This window comes from Monodon monoceros, unplaced genomic scaffold (assembly GCF_005190385.1).
Source record: "Monodon monoceros isolate NGI ecotype Baffin Bay Population unplaced genomic scaffold, NGI_Narwhal_1 Super_Scaffold_7, whole genome shotgun sequence".
In the NCBI taxonomy this organism is placed as follows: domain Eukaryota; kingdom Metazoa; phylum Chordata; class Mammalia; order Artiodactyla; family Monodontidae; genus Monodon; species Monodon monoceros.
In genome coordinates this window covers 48,140,369-48,166,740 of record NW_021703784.1, presented here as the reverse complement: position 1 = coordinate 48,166,740, position 26,372 = coordinate 48,140,369, and the positions used below count along the sequence as shown (strand labels likewise).

Below are 26,372 nucleotides of genomic sequence, written 5' to 3'. Positions count from 1 at the left end.
ATGAATAGAAGAAGAAAATTTCTTCTTGCCTCAGTTCTTGCTCTCCAGAATTCTAGTTTTATATATCCTTCATGTCAAAAGTGCTTCTCTCGGATACTCCTGGTCTCCAAAAGGTAAAAATAAAGCCTGAAAGTGTGAGAAAGAAAATGCAAGTGTACACTGTAGATTTCCTATGGCTCAAAGGCAAGTAAGGATTATATTTGTATCAGGACTTAAGATTCTCTTAGATTGGTTCTTCTGTAAATCCTGGAATAGAATTGGCTGGTAATCCTCTATTACTAGAGGGATGTTTCAGATTATCTCCAAGTCTTTACTAAGTACCTGCTTCAGAGAAGAAAACTAATTTCTCAGAGAGGAAGTCACGAGCCTGATGCAAAAACTTAGTACACTTCTGGGATATCCCTGGAAATAGTGTAGGGGTTTTTTGTTTGTTCATTGTTTGCTTATTTTTGCATAATCTCCAGATTATTTTTTAATAAATGAATAAACTCCCTGAGAACAGGGACTTTGTTATTGTAATCTCTGTATCCTTCAGCACCTGTGCTTGCCACAGAATACTTTATTATGGTGCCCAGATTCAGGCCAACTAGACCTGAGAGCCTAGGATTCTTCTCTGATCTTTATAGAGTACAGGTGAGAGGTTAGGGTTGGAGTTCCTTAAGAATACATTCTCTCTTCCTAGGGGTGAGAATAAGAATATCTAGTAAGTACCTAGTAGTAGGTAAGTAGAGTAGTAGGCCAGCAATATGCTTAACTAGTCTTTTTTGTCTAGTTAGCATTGTATGGGGAGGAATTGACAGTTCCAACCCACACCTGGACTCTAAGTCATCCTTCCAGTAGTTTTCACTATTTCTTTATTAAGCTATTCTTTCAAGTACTCATTTGTAAACTGAGAGAAAGAACCTATTTGTGTTATTCATCATTAAATCCTCAGCATTCAGCCTATGGTTTAGTTCATAGAAAATACACAATAAATGTTAAATGAATGAATAAATGACAATGTGATAGTGTCTAGGTTGTCTTCGATCTAGACTTAGCTTCACTCATTTTCAGGTTCCTACCTATTTTCTGAAAAAACTAAAACCCAGGGACTGTTTTCCTTTAGGACCTATTCTTAGAAGCAGTGTGGTAAAATGGAACGATTTCAAGCTTCGGAAAACACAACAGCATTGTAGATAGGCTCTGACACTTGATAGTTGTATGATCTTGGGCAAGTATACTTTACCTATTGCATTATATCCTGGTGATTAAAAAGCACAGTTCTCTGGAGCCAGACTACCTGGGTTCAACTCTCAACCCTGCCACTTAAAGCTGTGTAGCCTTGGGCAAGTCACTTAAATTATCTGGATCTCAAAATGGGGAAACTAATAATATCTGCTTCATAGGATTGTTGTGAATTAATGCTTCAAACATTGTGTGATACATAATTAGTAATATATAAATGTGAAACATTTTTAAAACTGAGTTTTTTTCCCCCAAGTCATTTCTTTTAAAGATAATCTATAACAACCATTTAGGCTGAACAATACTGCCATTTTTACCTCTTTAGACTGGTAATAACAATAGATAACATTAATGAATGTTTACTATATGCTACACATGGTACTAGGAACTTTGTAAGCATTATATCTTTTAATACAACAGCCCTGTGAGGCGATGCTACTGTTAATGCCAACTTTCAAAGGAGAAAATTAAAGCTTAGAAAAGTAAAATAACTTGCCCCAAATCACAAAGCCAGATAGTTAGTGGCAGAAACATATTCAAGCCTAAACAGTCTGACTGCTATCTAGATCCATAATTACTATATTACCTCTAAATTAGCAGTGAAATTTGTATCCAGAATGATACCTCCCCCTCTCTTTCCCAGAGTTTAAGATGCCCCCAGAAAACTGAGCTCTAATTGGACCATTTAGTCACATAAAATCCACAGCACTTTGTCCTTGCCTGTGGAAATGTAGTACACAAAAATATAGCCTCTCCTCTACAGATATTACATTAACAGTGCTACACAAAGTCTATTCCCATAATTTCCAGTGCTTATCTTTTCTACTGTTATCTCTGCTTTCCTTTTTTCTTACCTGGAGTCAGTTGTAAGCCAGCACAGGAAACAGAAATTCCTCACTGCTGCAGCACAGCAAGTTTATGACAGAGGAATTCCACACTGTAGCCTTTACAGAAGATTTTAGAGACAGTGAAGAGCAAAAAGCCTGCTCCCTAAAAGTTTTTCATTGAACCCCAAATCCTTAGTGACAACCACCATAATACGTTTTGTGTTTATGGGATTAACTTTTTTCTCTTATTAACCTCCAAGATTAGAGCAGTGGTGGTTTTCAAATTACTGTTCTGCAGAGCCTTAGGGTTCTATGCTTCTAGAAGGAGATAGGATTAGAGAAGTAATAGTGGATTGTGCTGACTAGTAGGTAGGGCTTTAGGGCCCCACTTTAGTTTCAACAACAGCTCCATTCTCAGCCTTGAATTAGGGTTCCAAATTAGATTTCTTTTCAAAAAAGATTCCATGACATAGATAAAGATACAGATAAAGAAATAAAAATGTAAAAACTATATGTACAGTTGACCCTTGAACAACACGGGGCGCCAACCCTCTACACAGTATAACTTATAGTTGGCCCTCCATATGTGCAGTTCCTCCATTTATGCAGGTCCTCCATACCTGTGGTTCCTCCATATGCACAGTTCCACATCCAAGAATTCAACCAACCACAGAATATATAGTACTATATAGTATTTACTCTTGAAAAGATCCATGTATAAGTGAACCTGTTGCAGTTCAGACCTGTGTTGTTCAAGGGTCAGCTGTATAAAAGTTATATCATATTCATATATATGTGAATATGTATATATACATATGTACACATTTGTATATGTGAATATGGTAATCTCATATGAAGGAACAAACATACACATATATATATATATATATATATATATGATTTTATATATGTATGGGGGAGGTGTATGTACTCCCAAAAATTATGAGCAAGAAAGGGGACTCATTTGTCCATATAAGCAATCCGGCCAGCCCAAACATGTAAATTGCCCTTCTGATTCACTTAACGGGACCCATTATCCCTTTGGTCTAGAAATCTGTCTCTGCACTAAGAACTTTCTTTTCCTATGTTATTTTTTAATATTTTTCATTACCTTTACCTGTGAAATATGTAAAATATTGTGTGTTATGGTTATGTGTGCAGTTTTCTGGGAGAGAAGAGAGTCCATTGCTTTCATCAGATTTTCAAAGGGTTACTAATCTCATCAATTTTTCTACTTTGGGGCTAAATATAAGTACACTAACCTAGAAAAATAAATGAATGAAAGAATGTTTTAACTGGTATCAAACAAAAAAGGTAGCAAATACAAGTATTATTTTAGATAGATCCTTTCAGAGGCTTCTTGGGGTCAAAACTTTTCATAATAATTCTAAGGCATAATTTGCCTTTTCACTCTTATTCTCGTAAAAGTGCATAGTGGAATTTTCCAGAGGCTCCATGACATGTGATATCACAGCAGAGTGAGCAGAGAAGGAGGTATGAGAATCCAGCTGTCTATTAAGACAGACATTAAACAGGTTTGCAAAATATAAAGCAATGCTACTCTCTTCTCACTGATTTATTTTGGAACACATAGTTATTTTTTGTAAAAATATGTTCTTTTTGTTTATGCAATGGATCTATTTTTTAAGGTATTAATAAATATTTTTTAGAATTCTCACTTTCATTTAACTTCTCATTTTCAATTGGAAATATAGATAGATATTACCCACATAAGCAAAAGCTCTTTGGTATTCTCAATAATTTTTAGGAGTATAAAGGGTCCCTGAGACCAAATATGTTTGAAAACTACTATTCCATAACAAATGACATTTTGGAAATAGGGGTGCCTCTAGAAGTTAAATCAGAGGACTGTGATTTCAATGTGTTGTCTCTACCCTTGCTTCTCAAAATGTGGTCTGAGGAACGGCTGCATCAGCATCACCTGGGAGCTTGTTAGAAATGCAGAATCTTGGGCCTTGTCCCAGACTTCGTGAATCAGGATCTTCATTTTAAGAAGATCCCTAGGTGATTGGTATGCATACTGAAGTTTGAAAAGCTGTGATCTGTATTACTCCATACTAACATTTATTTCAATTCAGACTTATTCCCAAAAGGATTAAAGGAAACTACATAAATATCTTCATTTTATATATAACATAAAAGTATAAATAATTTAGTGTATATATGCATTAATGCTAATAATGCATTAATACTAGTCTTTCTTAGGCTATCATTGATACTCTGTATTTGTAAGATAGTTCATTATTAACCATACTGTTCTTATAGTTATACAAGAAAGAACTCCAGGCAAGGAATCCAAAGCCTTGGATCTGGTCATAAAAATCACTAACTTTGTCACATTGGGCAAAAATTCACCCCAATTTCCCAGTTTGTGAATGGGAGTAAATGCCTTGTTTATGTATCAGAAGGAAATAATGTATGTTGAAAACATTTGTAAACTGTAAAACACTGATGCACATTAATTGTAAGATTTGCTAAGAATTTTACATTAGATCTGAATGCGTTATTAGTACATAATTTTTAAAGAAGTTCTAATATATATTTAAAACACTTAATTCATTTCACTAGAGCTTGGTGCTAATGAGGTTTTATGCCCCGGTAAGTCGATTACCTTCACTTCCTCCTATGGCCAGACTACAACACAAACTCCAGCCAATTTGGTTAAGATTATATGAATGGATTGGCACAGAGCCATCATCAGTGTGGAAAAACAAATTAATAATTAGCACAGATGTAATGATGATGAGTCAGTAACTTCTTTTTTTAATTTATTTATTGTTTTTATTTATTTATTTTTTTGGCTGCGTTGGGTCTTCATTGCTGCGCACGGGCTTTCTCTAGTTGCAGCAAGCGGGGGCTACACGGGCTTCTCATTGTGGTGGCTTCTCGTTGCGGAGCACAGACTCTAGGCACACACGCTTCAGTAGTTGTGGCATGCGGGCAGTGGTTGTGGTTTGCAGGCTCTAGAGCACAGGCTAAGCAGTCGTGGCTCATGGGCTTAGTTGCTCCGCGGCATGTGGGATCTTCCCGGACCAGGGCTCGAACCCGTGTCACTGCATTGGCAGGCGGATTCTTAACCACTGCACCACCAGGGGAGCCCCAGTAACTTCTTATATGAAGGATTAACCTTTGTTCAAAAGAGTCACCTTGTGAGCCATGGAATTCAGGCTCCCCCTAGTGGCTGTATGGCAGCAATCAAATTTATACAACTGTCTCTAACATTTTCTATTCACATTTTTAAGCCAGATCATTAGCGACATGAAGAAAAAACAGTTCTAGGATTAACCATTACCATAAGATGTTTTAAGGGGTCAATTTGTTAAATTAAGAATGTGAAAAATGGATAGCAGAGTTCTAAGATATTGCAAACAACTAGAAAAGAGGGGAAGCATAAGTAGAAGTGACGGTAACCATCACAATATTTAATATAATTATGAGGAAGAAGCAGACTAAACACATTAATTTGACAAGATCTGTACTAGATTCTTTCTTTACTTTCTTTTCTTATACTTTGTCTCATTTTATCCTTCTTCAACCCTGGATTTCACAGATAAGGAAATCTAAATTTAAGGGATTTAGTATTTATCCCAAGACCAGACTGCTAGTACATAACAGTAGTGTTATACTCGACACACAGCAGTTTTGTTTTGTTTTTTCATAAATTTATTTATTTATTTATTTTTTTGGCTGTGTTGGGTCTTCATTGCTGTGCGTGGGCTTTTCTCTAGTTGTGGCGAGCGGGGGCTACTCTTCGTTGCAGTGCATGGGCTTCTCACTGCGGTGGCTTCTCTTGTTGCAGAGCACAGCCTCTAGGCCTGCGGGCTTCAGTAGCTGTGGCTCGCGGGCTCTAGAGCACAGGCTCAGTAGTTGTGGCACATGGGCTTAGTTGCTCCGCGGTAGAGGGATCTTCCCAGACCAGGTGTCGAACCCGTGTCCCCTGCATTGGCAGGCGGATTCTTAACCACCGTGCCACCAGGGAAGCCCATACACAGTAATTTTTGATAAGAAAGGCTTTGGCAAAAAAAAAAAAAGTGTTTGATAGAATTCAAACTTGAAAAAAGAAAATCAACTAATGTCTAAACATGACCTAGGCCATCTTCACTATTAAACATGAACCACCACCCCACCCCCCAAAAAAAGAATGCCTTTGGCCATAATTGCATAATTGCCTTACAAACAAGTTAAACAAGATGTTTTGTACCTAGTTTTTGTAATCTAATAAATTCTCAGCATATTTCAATGAACTAAATTAAAGAAAGTAAAGTTATTCTTATAATAGTGAGAAAAATATGACTAGGTACTTTGTGTATAAGTATTTATTAAATGTTTCGAGATTATTCATTGTCCTTTTAACAGAAGATAGACTCAGGTCTTCTGTTGGTGTGGTGCTCGCTTCATTATATCTAGTTTGCCCCCACCCCCAACCTCAGACTATAATATGCCTCATTTGTTAATGATGATTTAGCTACCCAGTAACAACCAACGAGCCACCCTCCCTCCCCACACCCCTCTCTCTCCCCACACACGCACACACAGTTTTCCTTCAATTTCTATCAATTTGGTGCTACTTAATTTAAATCAGTAAAGTAACTGTTATGAATAGAGAAAATTCAAAAGAGGTTGATCTGAAATCGTTTAACAAGGATGTAACTTGTACATTTTGTACATAAAATATTATTTTTAATCTTTACTTTTCCAGATTTGTTTTACAGCATATTAAAAAAAAGTAAGTGAACGTCTCTATGCTTTTTTCCTCCACTTTTCCAGGTCTAATTGTCCAAAATGTGGCTCTACTGGTGAAGCTGAAAATGCCAGTTACAGATATAAGCTTGCCTTAAAAGTTGCAGAATCAAACAAATTATTTGGTATTACTGTATTTGGAAGCTGCTTAGATGCATTTTTTGGTCTTACAGCCACTGGTTTGCACAGGTAAGAATATTTAAAGCATTCTTTTTCCTAGCTACTACTTTAGTACATCAATAGAATTTGAAGACATGTGGGGTTTTTTTGGTTTTTTTGTTTTATTTATTTTTGGCTGTGCAGGGTCTTTGTTGCTGCTCGGACTTTCTCTAGTTGTGGTGAGCGGGGGCTACTCTTCGTGGCAGCATGCGGGCTTCTCACTGTGGTGGCTTCTCTCTTGTTACAGAGCACAGGCTCTAGGCGCACAGGATTCAGTAGTTGTGGCGCGCGGGCTTCAGTGGCTCGCGGGCTCTAGAGCGCAGGCTCAATAGTTGTGGCGCACGGGCTTAGTTGCTCCGCGGTAGAGGGATCTTCCCGGACCAGGTCTCGAACCCGTGTCCCCTGCATTGGCAGGCGGATTCTTAACCACTGCGCCACCAGGGAAGCCCCCGAAGATATGTGTTTTTAAGGTAATATGCATTTAGTAAAAACAGATGATCACTCGACCTCAGATCATCAGTTCATTTAAAAGATAATCAAGTGAGAATTAGAAAGATGTTTATTTACTTAATACCTATTGTGATGATGTTAAACCATGCTCCAACCAAACTGTAATTAGACTGTTAAATTACAAAACTCTAATCGAAGTTAGAGAAATATATAATAAGAAAGTAGGGCTTCCCTGGTGGCGCAGTGGTTGGGAGTCCGCCTGCTGATGCGGGGGGCGCGGGTTCGTGCCCCGGTCTGGGAGGATCCCACGTGCCGCGGAGCGGCTGGGCCTGTGCGTCCGGAGCCTGTGCTCCGCGATGGGAGAAGCCACAGTGGTGAGAGGCCCGCGTACTGCAAAAAAGAAAAAAGAAAAAAAGAAAGTAAAATTGTTTCAAACTGAAGGATTTTTCAAATCAAGTGGCTAAGGTCTCTTGAGGTGGAAGAAGCTATTTGAAGGAATATTTGCATATCAGAAATTGAATTTTGTCATTTATTTCATTTGCATTGCAAGTTCATCTGCATAGCTTGACCTGTTAAGATGTTCTGAGAATGTAAGGATATATGTAAGCAACTGAAGCTTTTTCTCCCCTTCAGTCTTCTGCCCTCCTCCCCTAATACTTAACAGAGGAAATCTCTGTTCATCTCCTTATAGTTGAGAGCAAAGTGATTTGAAGAAAGGGAAGGCCAAGTGACCACAGCCAGGATTGCCAGCGACGAGGAAAGACTTCCCCCTCTGCTTTGAGGAGAAGGGTTAAAGATCCCAGTGACACTTTTAGAATAATTGCTGGGGCTGATTACTAGGCAGGCATCTACTTTATTCACACTTGATCAGTTGTTTTTGTCTTTCTAGGCTATAAGAACCTAGAGGGAACAAAATGCGTAGCTCTTAAAGTCACTTTTTTTCCCCCCTATATGTAACTCAAAAGCTTCATGCTGTATTTTCAAACTAATTGTGTCTTCTTTGTGGAGAGTTAAAATTTCAAAGCTTATCTCTTCCCATTTTTTATTTTCTTTCCAATCAAGGTACATTCAAGATCGTAATGAAATTCCAGAAACACTGGACAGTGATGCAACTCAGACCCTATTAACTAAAGCAGTTGAAACTTGCTTTGTTGGACAAAGCTTTATTTTTGGAGTGACGGTAATTGAGACTAGCTTTCTTTTTATTATTATGCTAACATTTCCATTGTAATGAAATGATTTTAATTTTCTAAATAGTTTTTAGGAGTCGTAAGTGTGAGAGCCTGTGGAAGCACTTTAAGCTTTGTAAAAATAGGCTATAGGTGATCTGTTAAAATACCATGTATGACAACTTCCTCTTTCAAAAGTTAGAAGAGCCCCATTCAAATGCATTCAGAACTTAAAAAATCTAAATTTATTATAAATTCACAAGTGTTAGATATTTTGTTTTGATATTTGGTATTTACTGTACCCTCTAAATTCAGTTCAGGTTCTGTAGTAAAACTTTCGTCAACTCTAGCTTTTTAATCTTATCTATAAAAGGAGAAAGAGGGAACTAGCCTTGAAGGCAAAGTAACTGAGTGTTGATAACTGTAAGAATAGGTTAGGAAGGATCATCTTAAGTAATTATAAAAGTGACTATAGAAAAAGTCCAGAGAATGTGCTGACTGAAGGAGTAATCGTTTTCTGTCTCTTGTATGCTAAAGGGAACAAATCAGCATTTTGCCTACACTGCAGTCAGGGTTTTAAAAAGCGGAATACAGCACTTCACAGCTGAACAGTGAGAAAACCCAAAGGGAAGATGAAACCAGAAGCTACAGAGGTTTTCTTTCTTAAAATCTCAGATGGCTCTTTTTCTTCTTCTTCTTTTTTTTTAAAGTGAGAACATTCCTTTAAACACTGAAAGCTTATGGAAGCTAATGAGAAATATAATAGTAGTTACCATTTATTGAGCAACTACTATTTGCTAAGCACTATAGTTTTTTGTGTGTTATTGCTAATACAGTAATCCTGCATTTTTATCCTTATTTTATAAATGAGAAAACTAAGGCTCCTAATAACTTATCCAAAGTCCCAACACTAGGAAATTTTAGAACCAAAATTTAAAGACAAGTCTCTTTACTCCAAGGTTTACTTCCCCATAATTTCAATTCCTCTAGCGTTAAACCCTATAACGCTAGAGGAATTGAAATTACAGGGGTGGGGGTTATAGTTGCATCTGTTTTTAACCTTTTAAATCCCTGTTTCACATTTGAGTCAAAGGAAGAAAATATTATTCTGATTTAAATTCATTTACTTCTTTCACAGAATTTTGAAAGCCAATATCGACAAGGTTCAGGTTCCAGTAACCTCTTAGAGCAGTGCTCAGACCACAAGAGAGAAGTTAAAGCGCTAGTAGCTTGCCAGATTGTTCTACCAGACCCAGGTGTCGTAGGCTTCACTGTCATTGACTATTTCCATCGGCTTTTGCAGCTTTCTGATATCAGGAAACTTCACTGTGGCTCCCAGGCACCTAATAGCCACCTACTTGCTTTAGAAAATTCAAATAGCGATGTCAGCAGCATATGTGGCCCTGACAGCAGTTCTTGTCGTTTTGAGTCCCATGGCGGCGATGATTTTTCAGGATTCTGGCAGCTATCACTTGAACTCACTTCCGTTGTTTCACAACTAACAGATGATGATGATTTTTCAGCTTCAGAACAAAGCGAGGCCATTGATACTCTTCACCAGAACAGAATGTGCATCTCCTCTGCAGAGGCCACTGGTTCCAATAGCTGCCACGATACCATTCAGGGTTTATGGAGCCCTGTTTCTTATATGGATCAAAAGAGTGCAGCACAAAAGCTGGGTGAAGAACTTGGCTTACAAGCTAATCAGCCAAGTGCGGTTCATAGCAATCATCATGAAATTGGAGTTCCTGGTTCTAATTTATTCCCTTTGAAAGTGCAAGAGCCCCTTGAGCCAAGTAATACAAAATCCTTCCACAGTGCAGTGGAAGTTAAAAATATATATTCCCAGCATGAGCTAACATGTCACCAGTATCATGATGTAGATACCCCCGCTAGCTTTCAGGAGAGATCTGTGTGTTGTCCACCTTCATCACTCAGACTTGAAGAGATAGCTGGGGGTTCTCAGGACTGTGACCCTGAGATCTGGGCTGACCTTCCACTCTCTGAAAGCCTAAACAAATTTCTGGCAGCTATCGAAAGTGAGATTGCTATAACCCAGACAGATGGCAGTAGCAGGAAATGTCATCTAGATAGTGACGTCAGTAAATTACATGCAGACCACAGCAGGTTATCCGTGACTCCACAGAGGACTACTAGATGCTTGCATGCACCACCTATAGGCTTAAGATCACCACAAGCAACAGTCAAAGCAAACTCCAGCAAAAATAACTTCCTTTCCAACTGTGAAGCAAATCCAAGTCCTAGCGTTCATAAGGAGTCACAACCAGAGAACACAGCAGAGACTATCTCTATAAGTAGTAGTGAAAGAGGCATTTCTGAAAATCTTCTACCAAATGTTTATCTGTCAGTTCTGTTTCCATCTTCAAAAGGCTCAGGCACAACAGTTACTCTTAAGTCTACCAGAATTCCACCACATGAGGCTGAAATTTCACTTAAGCACGATAGTTCAGAGACTGACCATTCTTGTCTCAATAGCAAATATTTTAATGGGTGTGGAGAAAAATCACTATCCGAAATGAGTGAAAAGTTGACAACTTTGAGTTCTAGGAGGTATAATGATGTTTCCAACCTTCACAACTTAGAAAATAAACAATACTGTAGGCGGCCAAAGAACCAGGGTGACAGTTTGACAATTTGCAGGAAACTCACATATCCTTTAGAAGCTCTTTGCAGTATGCCAAATAGAAGTACGAACGCATTGAAAGAAATGTCTTATGAGCACACTGGTAATAACCTAACAGCAAACTGTTCTGCTGGTCATGAAGGTGGCTACAATGCTTCTGCTGATCTCTTTGATGATAGTCCTAAAGAAATGGACATGGCAACAGAAGTGACCAAAAAGTCACAGGATATTTTGTTACAGTGGGGAAAGTCTTTGGCAGAAAGTCATCACGCAGAATCTGATTTTTCATTGAGATCATTCTCTGAAAACTCCAGCCAGTCTTCACAAAAATTATCCTTGCAAAACACATCTGCCTCTCTGTATCTAAAAACATGTCCCTCTCCACCTCATTTTCAGTCAGATTCAGAATATGATTTTGAAGATAGCCAAGACTTTGTTCCATGTTCACAGTCAACTCCAGTTATAGGATTCCACCAAACTAGAATTCATGGAATGACAGGAGCTTTCAAAAAATTACCTGCCTTTTATTTGGACCTTGATGCTAACTATAAAAAGACAAGGATTTCCACTGTAAATGATGCACAGCAAACCACCCCAAGCTGTCCAAAAAATATAAAGACAACCAGCCAGAAATCCAGAAGCCCTACTATATCTAGTATTACACAACCAGAGATCTCCAACAACTGTCCTGTTGCTAAGTACCTTGAAACTGATGTTGATGAATGGGTCCCTCCTACCACACAAAAAGTATTTCCCTCAGAAATGCTTGGATTCCAGGCCATGGGTCTAAGGAAATGCCCAGCTGCTTATAATTCTCCTGATCAAAAAGAGTTACCAAGAAAAAAACTGAAATATGTCAAACAAAGAACTGATAAATGCTTAATTAAGAAAAAGTTAAATTTGAAGAATATGCTTACAGCAGCAGAACAGAAATCTCCTGACTATAACAGTACAGGGTTAGGCTGGGTTTTCAAGGAGTCGGTTTTGGGACTTGCTTCCCATTCAGAAGTCAAATGTCGCCTTCCATTTTCAGAAGGTTGGTCACCTTCAGTGCCTGAAACTAAAAGTGCTTGGTCTCCTGAATTGTTCTCATAAAATGTCACCTGAACCCAATTTCTGAGCTTTTAAAGGTAAGTCTGTTTGGAAACTCTTGCCTCCAGTGTCATGGAAAACGTTCTTACCATTTTGAACACTTGAAGAGAAGCAAATAGAAAAGAGGTGCTGTTGTGCCTTTTTATATGGGGGGAAGCCATTGTTCTTCCCAGTGTTTTATCCAGAATACTCTGATTTCAGATAATTTGGCACTTTATCTTATATTATTGATTGTACTTATGTAATATTGTCAGTTTTGCTTATTGAAAGTATTTGTTAAAATCACACATACATGCAGAAATAAAGCCTTTGCAAACCAAAACTTAAAGTCTTTCTTAATTGTTCAGCTTAGATCAGAAAATGTCTACCATGTATTAAGCCAACTACTGTTCTGAGTTTGTGATACAAAGCTACAACGCCACTGATCTTAAAAGATTTTAGTCTACTGGGTAAGACAGAAATACAACGGACAATTTCAATACAATGCAGTAAATGCGATGATAGAAGTTTTTAACGGATATTAAATTTATGTTGCTCTGGGAGCATGGCAGAGAATCAGTTAACCCAGCAGCATCTATGGGCTGGGGATAAGAAGAAAGGTCAATAAAAACTTACAATTTAGAGGTAAATGTGAAACTGTCACTATTTTATCCAGTAATTATTTGTTGAATGCCTACTACATGCCAGGCACTATGCTAGGTGCTGGGAATTCAAAAATGAAAGTCAAGCTCTTACCTCAGAAACTCATGGTCTAGAAGAGTAAACAGGTCTCTGATAGGGAGATAAGCTCGAAGGGCTAATAAGAAGCAAAAATGAAGAATAGTTTCTAGACATTCACGTCCTTAGCAGCACCTCAGCTGCACCCTGTAAAATCTTTGTGCATCTCTGGTCAGCTCCCTTTGCCATTCCCCACAGCAACTATTCCAGATCTTCACCATTCTTCGTGCCACCCACCTACCTACTCTTGCCTCGTACTTCATGGAGATCACCTGTATTCCCTTACCTTCCCACACCCATACTTACCCACTTGTCTCTATCGACTCACCCACAACTCTTCTTCCTCTAACCTCAGAAATAATGCACACCTCCTATTTAGTGCTAATCTTTCTTTTTGGGCTGTTGATCCATTATAGCCATCTTTATCGTCTTGCTCTACTGGCTCTCTCCCCTTCCCCCACTTTTAATTTTGAAAACTTGCAAAAAAAAGAAGTTGAAAGAATGATACAATGATACAGCATCTATACATACGACCTAGATTCAGTCATTTAACATTTTGCCTTTTGTGTATGGGTGTATTTTTTCCATTGTGTCTATAGATATATCTAGTTGTTTCTGCTGAACCTTTTTTTTTTTAAATTAGCTTATTTATTTTTGGCTGCATTCAGTCTTCATTGCTGTACACGAGCTTTCTCTAGTTGCGGCGAGCGGGGGCTTCTCTCCATTGCAGTGCACGGGCTTCTCATTGTGGTGGCTTCTCTTGTTGCAGAGCACAGGCTCTAGGCATGTGGGCTTCAGTAGTTGTGGCACACGGGCTCAGTAGTTGTGGCTCACGGGCTCTAGAGCTCAGGCTCAGTAGTTGTGGCATGTGGCTTAGTTGCTCCGTGGCATGTGGGATCTTCCTGGACCAGGGCTCGAACCTGTGACTCCTGCATTGGCAGGAAGATTCTTAACCACTGCGCCACCAGGGAAGTCCCTTTGCTGAACCTTTTTAAGGTAAGCTGCAGATATGACATTTTACCTTGAAATACTTCAACATGAGTTTTCTTAAAATAAGGACTTTCTTCTACATAATTATTGATACAATATCATTATCACACTAAAAACTATAACAGTAGCTCTACAACATTGTCTAATGTTTAGCCCGTATTTAAGTTTTTCTACTTGTCCCTAAGTTGTAATTGTTGTCAATGTTGTTTGACCAGGATTTCATTGAGGTGACTCCATGGTGTTTGGTTATATCTCCTGTGTCTTTTTCTAGAAGTTCACCTCTTTTTTTCCACAACATTGGGTTTATGAAAATATCAGACCATTGTTTTGTAGAATGTCCCACATACAGATTTTTGTATTTGCTTCTTTGTAGTATCACACCTGGTCTCTCTGTCTCCAGTATTTCCTGTAAATAAGGTCTAAAGACTTGATTAGATTTAGGGTTTGGGCAGAGATATTTCATGGATTTATGTTGTGCACTTCATATTGTATCAATGGAGACACAGTATCAAGTTATCCCACTATTAATGATGCTAAGTGAGATCGCTTGCTTAAGATGTTGCCCACCAGATCTCTCTAGTCTACAGGTCCTTTTTTTCTTTTTTTTCCTTTTTTTAAGAGTAAAGAGTTAGTATTATAGTTGCCTACCAGTGGTGTTAGTGAGTTTCCATTTCCTGCTCTCTATCACTATGTACTCAAGAATTTTTACTTACTCAGTGATGTACAGTCGGTTTCACTCATTCTTTTTGATACTCCATGTAATACTTGCTCCCTCACTTCTAGCTACTGTTGTTTATAGCCAGTCTCCATCAAAAAATAGTCACTGTCAGCTTTCACATCACTCACTATTCAACCTGCTGCAATCTATTCTCTCTCCCCCACCTCCAGTGGCTATGGTGTTGGTAGTTTTCTAACCCTCAAATCCAATGGATTTGTCATTCCTTATTTTATTTGATCTCTTTGCACTCTATATACAGGTAACATTTTCATGGTTTCTGGTTTCTCCTAGTCTCTGATCAGGTATGCCTGCAGGGCAATTTTTTTTTTTTTTTTTTTTTTTGCTGGGCCCTATATAAACAATTTGATTTTAAGATGTATTACAAAATTCATGGTCCCATGTAAGGTAGAGTTCATCAATGAAGATTTAGAATAATGGATAAGAAAAAGATGTGCATTTATTGACCAGTCAGTGCATGTGAAGATTCTTTATAGTATACAGGCAGCACCCCTTTCTCAGGCCAAGGATATAGTCTTTTCATGTTCTTTATTGTCAAATGTGCCATTCCTGGCTAATTTCATATCTCCCACTGTGATTAAAGGGTAGTAATGTAGTTACTATTGTATTGAACTATGTAGATCTTACCTCTACAGCTCCCTAATGTCATTTATTTAATGCTGGTTACATCTTTACTCATAATGCTGCATCCATTGTGCCACTGTGAGTACTGGCTTCCAGTAACTCTCTCAAATGTTGTTACTCTGCTTCACTGATGATTACCAAAAATGCAGATCTTACACAGAGTATGCAGGAAAATGTGAATAATAATTCATTTTCTGGTTATATTTAGCATTTGGACTTTTCTAGCATAAACGTAGAGCACATATTCTAACTGTGTCTTCTCTTGAACTTTTTAGGCTGTAATTACTGCATTCCCAAACTGTGATCTCTTAGCCACACCCAGGAAGAATAGTCAAGAGGCCCACGGATGGAGCAAGAAGAATAGTTTCATTTGTGCAAGGAATGCCCATTCCTCCTTCAGCATGGCTTAAGCCCATACCTAGAGAGCACAAGGTCGCTGTCAATTGGAAATGAGAGGACATTGATTGGAAGAGCCAGTTGGCATAGCAGAGCAGCAGTCTTAAAAGGCCTCAGATTAGATGGGCCTGTCCTGACACACAGTGCAGAACCTGCAGAGAGGGTAAGGGGACCTCCCTGGTGCCAGTGGTGGGAGGTGGACAGAATTTAAGAACAATGTCACTATCCTCACAAACTTGGTGGTCTACAGACCAAAGACAGTCCCATAGTTGGAACACAGACCAGTGGGAGCCAATGCACAGACCCACACATACAACTCAATCTCAAGGGTCAATAGTTTGGTAACCCAAAACCCTGAATTCATTCTGTGTCCAATATGAGAAGTCACCTAAAAGCACCATTCTGGCAGCTCAGTTTCATACTATTATGTGAAGGAAATATTGCTTCGGCTAGTAGAAATGGTCCACTCTTCAGACCCAGGGAAATTCCATAGGCACAAGACCCAGAGCTCCTTAGAGCATTTGTTCCGCATGAAGAGTAGGTGAGTGGGTTAGAGGGTCAGAGAGTACCTCAGATGGGAGAAATGGCACGTGTCCCAACACCAAAGTGGGACTTGAAAATCTCAAGAGAGGCATTCTGGCAACCAAGTCTACGTGGGGACCAGATCCAGGCTCAGGGTGCCTTCCTTAGTCCCAGGACCTGGAGGTGAATTTAAAAAATCTTGAGGAAGACACTCCAAAGCATCAGTCTCCCTGAAGCATGGGGCTGGGCAGGGTCCTTTCTTACTCAGCTCTTAGAGGTACTGTCTGATCATCCCCTCTTATTATCCTTGACTGCTTCATTTGCCTGCCTTTTAAAAGATGGTGCCTCTTAGTGTTCTGTTATTGGCCCTTCTGTTGAAAACCCGAATGAACTTTTTGGCCAACCCAATACAGGTACTCTTTGGTTGAATTTATCCACTCATCTGTAGTTACCACCCATAAGCTGTTTAATTCAAAGTCAGTCTTTTATCTAGACTCTCCTGAGACCAAACTTATATGTTAGTGTTTTATTATTCAGCTCAAAATGTTTTATAATTTCCATGTGGGTTCTTTGACCCCTGAATTTTTTACAAATGTATTTCTTCATTTCCAAACAGAAAGGATTCTTTCCCTAGCTATCTCTTTATGAATGATTTCTACCTGAATTACACTGTGGTCAGAAAAATTATTCTATATTATTTCAGTCCTTTGAAATTTGTTGAGACATTTTCTGGCCCAATCTATAGCCAGATTGTAAATGTTCTAGGTGTGCTTGAAAAGAACATATATTCTGCAGTTACTGGACACAGAATTTTATATGTGTATATTAAATATATTAATCATGTTCAAATTATCTATATCTGTACTGACTTTTCCCTTGTTTTATTAATTATTGAAAAAGGGATTTTTAAATCTCCCTCTATGATTATGAATATGTATATTTCTCCTTTTAGTTCTGTCAATTTTTATTTCATTTTGAGGCTATGTTATTAGACATAAATTCAATCTTGTGTCTTCCTGATGGACATGGGGAAAGTCCCGTTTCATTGCTATTAATGCTTTTTGTCCTAAAATCTAATTGTTATTACTGTACTACATTAGTTTTGTCTTGGTTAGTGGGTTTTGTTTTTGTTTTTCATTTCTCTTTTATTTGTTTATTTATTATTTATTGGCTGCATTGGGTCTTAGTTGCGCACGGCTTTTCTCTAGTTGTGGCAAGCAGGGCTACTCTTCATTGTGGTGTGCGGGCTTCTCATTGCAGTGGCTTCTCTTGTTGCGGAGCATGGCCTCTAGGGCGTGCAGGTTTCAGTAGTTGTGGCTCATGGGCTCTAGAGAGCAGGCTCAGTAGTTGTGGCCCACAGGCTTAGTTGCTCCGTGGCATGTGGGATCTTCCTGGACAAGGGATCGAACCCGTGTCCCCTGCATTGGCAGGCGGATTCTTAACCACTGTGCTACCAGGGAAGTCCCTCATTTCTCTTTTAAATCTTTCTATATCTTTACATCTTAGAAATGTTTCCTATAAACCTCATATAGTTTGGTTTTCTTTTATTGTCCAGTTTGACAATCTTTGTCCTCTAGCTGGAATATTTCATCCATTAACAATTAATGTAATAATTTAAATATATTTGAGTTTATCATATTTCATGCTTCCTATTTATCCTGTCTATTCAATGTTTTGTGACTTCTCCTTTCTTTTTCTTATAATCCTTTCCCAAAGACCTTAAATCTTTTTAATCCATTTACTATTTCTTTTAATTATGTTTGTTATAAGTTTTAATTCTATATTTTTAACTCCACAAGGTATAGTTTCTATAGTCAGTTTTTTATATTTGTTTTTTTGTTTTTGTTTTAGATTTACTCACATATTTACCATTCTCTTTGCTCTTCAATTTATGTTTTATCCTAGATCTTATATCACTTTCCTTTGGTCTGAAATAAACCCTTCAGAATTTTTTTTTTTTAACTTTTATCTATGTAGTTTTTTCTTTTAATCCAGAGTTGTTTTTTGAGTTTTGAGTGTCCCAGTTTTGGCAGTTTACTGTTTATTTATTTATTTGGTTGCACCAGGTCTTTAGTTGGGGCAGGCGGGCTCCTTAGTTGTGTGCGGTATGCATGTGGGATCACCAGCAATCAAACCCAGGCCCCCTGCATCAGGAGCATAGAGTCTTAATGACTGTGCCACCAGGGAAGTCCCCAGAATTATTTCTTCTGTTGAGATTTTCTTGATGGAAAACTCAGGTTTTTTGAATTTGCATATTTATTTTTTTGTTTGAAGATGTCTTTATTTTCACTCTCAATCTTTTTTTTTTTGGCCACTCCACACAGCTTGCAGGATCTTAGTTCCCCAACCAGGGACTGAACCTAGGCCACAGCAGTGAAAGCACCAAGTCCTCACCACTGGATCACCAGGGAATTCCCAATTTTTCACTTTCAATCTTGAAAGATATTTTCTCTGAGTGTAGAATTCTAGGGTAGGAGTTATTCTCTTTCCACTCACAATGCCATTCAACTGTCCCTGGCTCTCATTGCTGTTGAGAAATCAGCTAACTGCCTTTTTTTTTTTTTTTTTTTAAAGTAATCTGATATTTTTCTTTCTGGATATTTTTATTTTGCCTTTAGTGTTCCTCAGTTCTATTAATGATGTGTTGAGATATGGATTTTTTTAATTCTTCTTGGGATTCATTAAGTTTACTGAATCTGTGCATTAGTGCCTTTCAACAGTTCTAAAGATTTCTCAGCCATAATCTTAAAATATTGCCTCTACTCCACTCTCATTTGAGAATTCCAATTAAACGTGTTAATGCATTCTCACTCTATCTTTCATTTCTCTTAACCTTTCCTTGATTGTTTTCCTCTTTATATCTGTTTGTGCTGCATTCTATACAATTTCTTCTGACCTCTTCATCTGTGTCTAATATACTTTTCTACTTACCCATTGAGTTTTTCTTTCAAAAATTATTTATTTTCTGAAAGCTGGATTTTTTTTTTTCGAATTTGCTAGATCACATTTTAAAGTCTTTTTCCTCTAGACATTTTCAGGTTTGTCTGTTACTACTTTAGACACAGTAAGCATAGTTGTTTTATATTCTGTGTTTGACAGTTTCAGTAACTAAAGTCTTGATAGGTCCCTATTGTCATATTTTTTTTCTGCTGGTTCTCACTCATAGTGCCATGTTTCCTTGAGGCCTAGTTTAGCTGGAGCTACTTGTTTTCTTTGGAAAATTATTTATAAGAATTCTGAGGCCTAAGAAAATGTTTTCTGGGGAAGGATTTCCATTTGCTTCTGCCAAGTGCCTGGAATCACTACCAGTATAAAACAACTTAAACTAAATTCATATTTGAGGGCTTTTTATTTTTTTAATTTATTTTATGAAGTATAATTGATTTATAATGTTGTGTTAATTTCTACTGTGAGAGTTTTTTAGATCTGCCAAATGAGCTGAATTTGGGTTGCTAAATCATACAGGGGTCAGATTATGACTATAACTTCTTAGGGACTGTTTCCTTCCTCCACTGCTGAGAGTTTATATCTGATTCCCCCTACACTAAAGACCTTCTGAGGTCCTGCCTTAATGGGCAATTCCTAATCCTATTAGATTCCTTACCATGAGCAAGTTATCTTCTGTCCCCCATACCTCACACAACAATGAAAACTGAGTTAAGATTGTCCCCTAAGCATTTTGTCCATCTTTTATGGCTGAATTATTTGTGACTATATTAGAGTATTTGACCTGCCATGAATTATCATTTAATAATAAATGTCCCAGGATTTTTACTCCTTTTAGATGATAAAAAAAAACTACCCTCAAAGTTGCAGCTACCTTATTAGACTGTTAAACAGTTATTAAATTTCTAAATATTGGATCTCATCAGTTCTTAGCATTTTAGACCTGGAGGGGACCTTGGAAAACATCTGAATCAGTGGTTCTCATCCATAGGCTGCTCATTTAAATCACTTGGGACCTTTTAAAACCATATTGATGCCTAGATCTCATCCCAGACCAGATTTATCAGAATTTGTGAGGGTAAATCTCACATATCAGTAGTTTTTTTAAACTCTCCAGGTGATTCTAATGTGAATCCAGGGTTAAAAAGCACTGGTCTAAACCTCATAGATGAGGAAACTGAGACCCAAAGATGCTAAAAGTCTTCCCAGAATTCACATTTACATAAGGTAGAGGTTAGAACGTGAAGTACCCTAACTCTTACTCCAGGACTCTATTGCCCCATTCTGCCTCCTTTATTATTGAATACTAAATAAAGATTGGCAACAACATTTCTTTTAATTCAAGAATTCATACAACAAACATCATGTGTTTTCTGGGTACTTGGCACTAATGATAGGATTATTAAATAGAAAAACACTCTGGAAACTTAAGGTTAGAGAAAAGCTGATGGAAAACTAGAAGGATTATCTAGTTAGCATTTGTTCTTTAAAGTCACTGCCTAGTCTGGATCTTCTACCTAAGGTGCAACGAAGTGTTTTGGTTATAATTTAATACCAGGGGCAAAAGAACCTGTCTTCCCATTAAAACTGATATGTTTAATTATTTTCTAATAATGGGAACTGCATCCTTGACTGTTTTTCCTTTTTCTTGTAAAGAATTCCAAACCAAACATGATGCTCAGTTACAGCCACTGTACTGGGTCTTATGGTTTGCTCCCTCCTTTTAAGTGATCTGAATTTTATTTCCATTTTTATTAACATTATGGCATAAGTGCCCTTTATTATAAAAATGCCTTTATTAGTTTTGAAAGGAAGTGGTGAAGTAAATTTTTATATTTAAATTTAAAAACCAACCTCAATTCATTAATAGATTGTTACCATTTAATGAGTAAAGTATATGTAAACTGCTGTTTTTTATTTCCCTAGAGTGTTTACCAAGGAAAACATAAAATATAGACTCCTAAATTTATCTAAGAGAGAAATTTTAGATACATGGTTTTCTCAATCAGCATTATTCATTTTATAGATTTCTTTGATAATTATCAGTTGTGAAAGTCATACCTATACCTGTTAGATGACTGATTATGTATGCATACGTATCAGAATCTAATGTGATACCACGGCCAGCCAGACTTTTCTTTTAGCTGCTGGTCTTTAAAGAGTCGATAACCATTTCTTGATAGCCATAACTTATGTGGCAGACCTTTGTTAGGTTCTATCATTCATTAAAAGTATTCAGCAAATTGTTTGTTGCGTTCCAGAATGTACCTGGCACTGTGCTAGGTTTAAGATAACTGCTATCAAGAAGCTCACACTCTAATACATGATGTCACATACATTATATCATTTAGCTTTCATTCAATCCTGTAAAATATTGTTATCCCCATAGCCTCTACTATCTTATCTGTAAAACAGAAATAATACCTCTTAAAGCTACTGTGAGAGTTAAATAAGACAATAAGTGTGGAACATGTTCCTGCCATCAAATTCAGTGTTCTTTCTACACCACCACACCTTCCAATACCAGAATTTTCTGTTTGCTTTCACCTACCCCTTTATTCTTCAGACACCATTTTGAATTAGCATCTGCTCTATGGTTGTAATACCTTTAACCAATTCCAATTCCTCACCTCCACCATGGCTTCTTCCCATCTTTCTCCCTCTATTAAAATCCAATCCTTTTCTGACCCCTTGCTTCCCCCTTGCAACTCAAAGTATTTTTGGAAATGATCCCTTATCACTGATTCATCGTTGATGGCAATGTAATTGGTATGAATTCTGTGTAAGATAATTTGGCATTATCTATGAAAATTATAAAAGCATTTCCACTTGTAGGAAGTTATCCCACAATTATATTCATATATAAAGAAGTATTAAAGAAAGATATTCCATATCACATTGTTTTTAATAGCAAAATAGTGAAACAAATAATCATCAACATTTATAAATGGTTTTATATGTGTAGAATATTACTGGAAGGATACAAAAAAACCAGTGAAAATTTTTTTAAAAAGTGAAAATCAGAGTATATGGCATTATATGTATACACGTACACATATATACACATATAGACATATGTATATATCTTTCATGAGTATAATGATACTTTAAACACTAGGTGCCTTCAAATGATGATAGAGAGCCAGTTCATTGTCTTGAAAACTTATAAAAACAAAGGGAAAAAATTAAACATTTATCTTAATTTTCTTATATAAACTGTACCATTGGATAACCAAATAGCTGTAGGGAAATTCTCCTTATAAAGACTCCAACTAATACATTTCATAAATGATAGAAATGGAATATCACCATTTTGCAATCCCCAATGAATAATGGATGTGCTCATTGAGCATCAATGGCTGCTAATATTCCAAAAAGAGACAAGGAGCACCTGTCTATTTACTAGATGACTTGCTGCCTGATTCATGAATCATTCAATAAAGTCAATTAGATCTTCAAAAAAACCAAAAAGACAATATATTATATGCTTCCAGATGAAAGAATATATCACTTCCTTTAATCTTGCCAAAAGTATTGAACCTGAGTCTAATCTCACCTCTGTATCTAGCTGTCAATTTGCAAAATACACAACTGACAAAAGAACATGCAGACCTACACCAATAAAAATGAAATCAGCAAAATCCAGACTAGGAAACTGCATATCAGACAATGCATGTTCTTCAACAGATGATTTTAAAGAAAAGAAAAAGATGGTGGAGGAGCCTGTAAATCATTTAAAAGGCGCCTGAAATTTTTTTTAATGGGCAAGACTAAACTCCAGTGCCTTGAGATGCACACTTGTGTATGTCAATTCCTTGATCACTATGAAGTCAAGATAGTTTCTTTGAGAAGGAGTGGAGATTCAAGAATGGTTGGCAAAGTTCTATTTCTTGACTCAAATACAAGTGTGTTTACCTTATAATAGTTTACTAAATGATACACTTGTTTTCCTGCACTTATGTTTTAGTTTATATTTTTTAATGTTTTAAAAATAATTGAAAAGAATGTAAGTAGGTGCGTTGTAACGAGGGAAACAAAAGGCACAGACAGGTGGAGCATCTCTCTTTGGGCCAGTCCTCATAGTTATTTTACATACTTTGTCATTTACAGAAGTCAAGTAACTCACTCAAGGCCAAGGCCACATCACTAAGTGGCAGAGCCAAAGCTCTGATTTTTCCAGTGCACTGCACCGCCTCTCAGGCCTTAGGGGGAATGCTGCAAGAACCCTCACCTCTTAGGCCAGTCATTTCTCTGTGAGACAACTTCTGCCTTCTTGTTGACCAGTGGCTGCAGCCACTTGAATAATTTAAGGTTGAAGGCAGGTGAAGTATTCTGCACTGTTTTTATCTGATCCATCACTTGTACTTTCAGCCTAAATTAATTTGTGATGTGATAAGAGAAAATTATCTCCATGGGAGAGAAATGAACTCACCTATAAAAATATTGCCTTTTCCCTAATAGGATTCAATCTGTTTCCTGCAGTTCCCTTTAGGTGCCAAGCTGAAGTGTGTGACCGCTTGGCCTCCTAATAGGATTCAATCTGTTTCCTGCAGTTCCCTTTAGGTGCCAAGCTGAAGTGTGTGACCGCTTGGCCTATCTCCCTTCATCACAATTCCTTCACCGGCTGAAGAATTTTCTGCTAACTAGAGCTACCAGCTCTGCCAAGAGCCAAGTGTTTGTCCATCCCTTGCCTGCCTTGGGTGGGAAATGATAACTCATGACATTGCAAAACCCAGGGCTGACCAGCAGCTTTCTCATTTTGTATACAGCAAATACAGGGGCTCAGGGCCTGGGTTGATAGACACAATAGCACCTGTAATTAGATCCAGGTGCTGTATACACTGGCCATTGACTATGACTCCAATAATTACAAAGTCAACCAACCAAAATAGATGTTATCAAAGATGGCTAAAACAGAGACCTAAAAATCAGCAGGAGCTGGAGAAGCATTTTCCCACTCCTTGAAGATCTAAGCTTAAGATACATGTGTTTGGTAAAACAGGCATTTTTTCAGCAGGCCTTAACCAAATTACTTGTCTCAGGGCTTGCAGCTTGGCTGGTATGAGATAAAGGGATTCATTGAAAGCATAAGCTTAAGGGACATGATTAAGTTAACTGGAGTCAATAAATGCCATTGACAGTATGTTACAACTCTCCTAGATCTTGGGGTATTTCTTATGTAACAGAGGGGAAGTGGATATGGTAACTCTCATATTGAACCTGTAACTAAGCAGCCAATCAGCCCAATTAACGAATACAATCTGCTGTAGATTGAATGTTTGTGTCCCCCCCATCCCCGAAATTCCGACGTTGAAACCTAATCCCCAAAGTGATGATGTTTGGAGGTAGAGTCTTTGGGAGGTGATTAGGTCATGAGGGAAAAGCCCTTATTAAAGAGGTCACAGAGAGCTCCCTCACCCCTTGTACCATGTGAGAACACAGTGAAAAGATGGCCATCTATGAACCAGGAAACATACCCTCACCAGATACCAAATCTGCAGGCACCTTGATCTTGGTCTTCCCAGCTTCCAGAACTGTGAGAAGTAAATTTCTGATGTTTATAAGCCATCCAATCTATGGAATTTTGGTATAGCAGCCTGAAGAGACTAAGACACCATCTCTCAATGGCCTGCTAGATGACTAATTTTTATTTCATATATGTAGTGTTATTTATTATGTGCCTATTATATGCCAGACACAATGGCACTTTACTTGTATTATTTCATTTAATCCTCAGAGTAGCACTAGTATTCTGAGCACTAGTATTAGCTCAATTTTAAAGAAGAGAAAATTGAGGCACAGAGATAAAATAACTTGTTCAAGGCCACAACCAGTATATGGTAGAGCTAGGGTTCAAACATAGGTCTTTTGTCCATGCTCTTCCCACAAATACTAAGGCAAAGATTGCTAATAGCCTACCCTAATATCCATTCTCTGCTTCTTCCTTTGTAATAAAACCCCTATTTTATTCAGGAGAGAAATATGCCCTATTGAAAGACTGTATTTCCCCGCCTCCCTGGCAGGTCAAGTTCTGGCCAGAAAGATATAAATGGAAACGTTGCGTGGAACTTCCAAGAAGTTTCCTTAGAATGAAGGGATCAAGCCCTTCTTCCTCCTTCCTTTCTCTTTCTTCCTTCCTGCTGTGGAGACTGGGACGTGATGGCTAGGCCTCTAGCAGCTATCTTGGACAGGAAGGTGATCTTGAAAATAGAGGCCAGAATGAGAGAGAGCCCAAGTCACTGATAACACCATGAAACCACAGTACTACCCGTTCCAGGCTTCCAACCTCTAGACTTCTTTCACATGAGAAAAAGAAACCCTGCCTTGTTTTCTCGGGTTTATTATTATATGTAACCAAATATGCCACATATATCTGTATTTCACCCACATTTTGCCTTGCACAATTATCTAAAGCTAAATAATTCTGCTCTCGATGCCCACTAATTAGTAAAATAGCTGTCTGTGGCTCCAGGTTGTTTAACTCTTTATTAAAAAGGCCCAAAGAGAAAAGAACTACCATTTGTATGCCTTCTATGTGTTAGGTACCCATATATATTATTTAACATTCTCACTGTCTCATTCCATGATCATTCCCATCAGTGCTAATATATCCTGCTTTAAAAACAAAACTTTTTTTTTTTTGCGGTACGCGGGCCTCTCACTGTTGTGGCCTCTCCCGTTGCAGAGCACAGGCTCCGGACGCGCAGGCTCAGTGGCCATGGCTCACGGGCCCAGCCGCTTCGCGGCATGTGGAATCTTCCTGGACCGGGGCACGAACCCGTGTCCCCTGCATCGGCAGATGGACTCTCAACCACTGTGCCACCAGGGAAGCCCCCAAAACTCTTTTTTGACTTCATATTCCTCTCAACACCCCTTATCAGCAAAAACTCCTTAAAAGATACATATTATAGCCACTGTTCATCTCTCTTCTGATTCTCCTGAACCCAAGCAAGGCATTTTCTCATCCCCGTCACTCTGATAAAATAGCTCTTTCAGCATCATCCATGACCTTCACCCTTGCTAACTCCATGGTCATCTCTTACTCCTTGCCTCTCTTAATATATTAGCAGCATTTGACACAGGTGATCGCATCCTCCTTGAAATACTTTCTTCAC

The 26,372-nt window shown here is 38.0% G+C and overlaps 1 protein-coding gene across 2 annotated transcripts in view; it reads left to right on the top strand.

The window, feature by feature from the left end:
• Nucleotides 1-26,372, top strand: part of DDIAS (DNA damage induced apoptosis suppressor) — a 45,175-nt gene continuing 18,803 nt past the window's right edge. Inside the window, exons 1-5 of one of the 2 annotated variants that reach the window (XR_003791399.1) lie at nucleotides 1-113; nucleotides 6,840-7,001; nucleotides 8,484-8,601; nucleotides 9,729-12,364; nucleotides 15,669-15,952. Coding sequence is in view for 1 of the 2 variants with exons in the window: in XM_029207591.1 (XP_029063424.1) it covers nucleotides 1-113; nucleotides 6,840-7,001; nucleotides 8,484-8,601; nucleotides 9,729-12,329 (2,994 nt within the window). In the remaining variant the exon portion in view is untranslated. Of the gene's footprint in view, nucleotides 114-6,839; nucleotides 7,002-8,483; nucleotides 8,602-9,728; nucleotides 12,607-15,668; nucleotides 15,953-26,372 lie in introns of those variants that run through there. The other variant, XM_029207591.1, reaches the window with a different exon arrangement.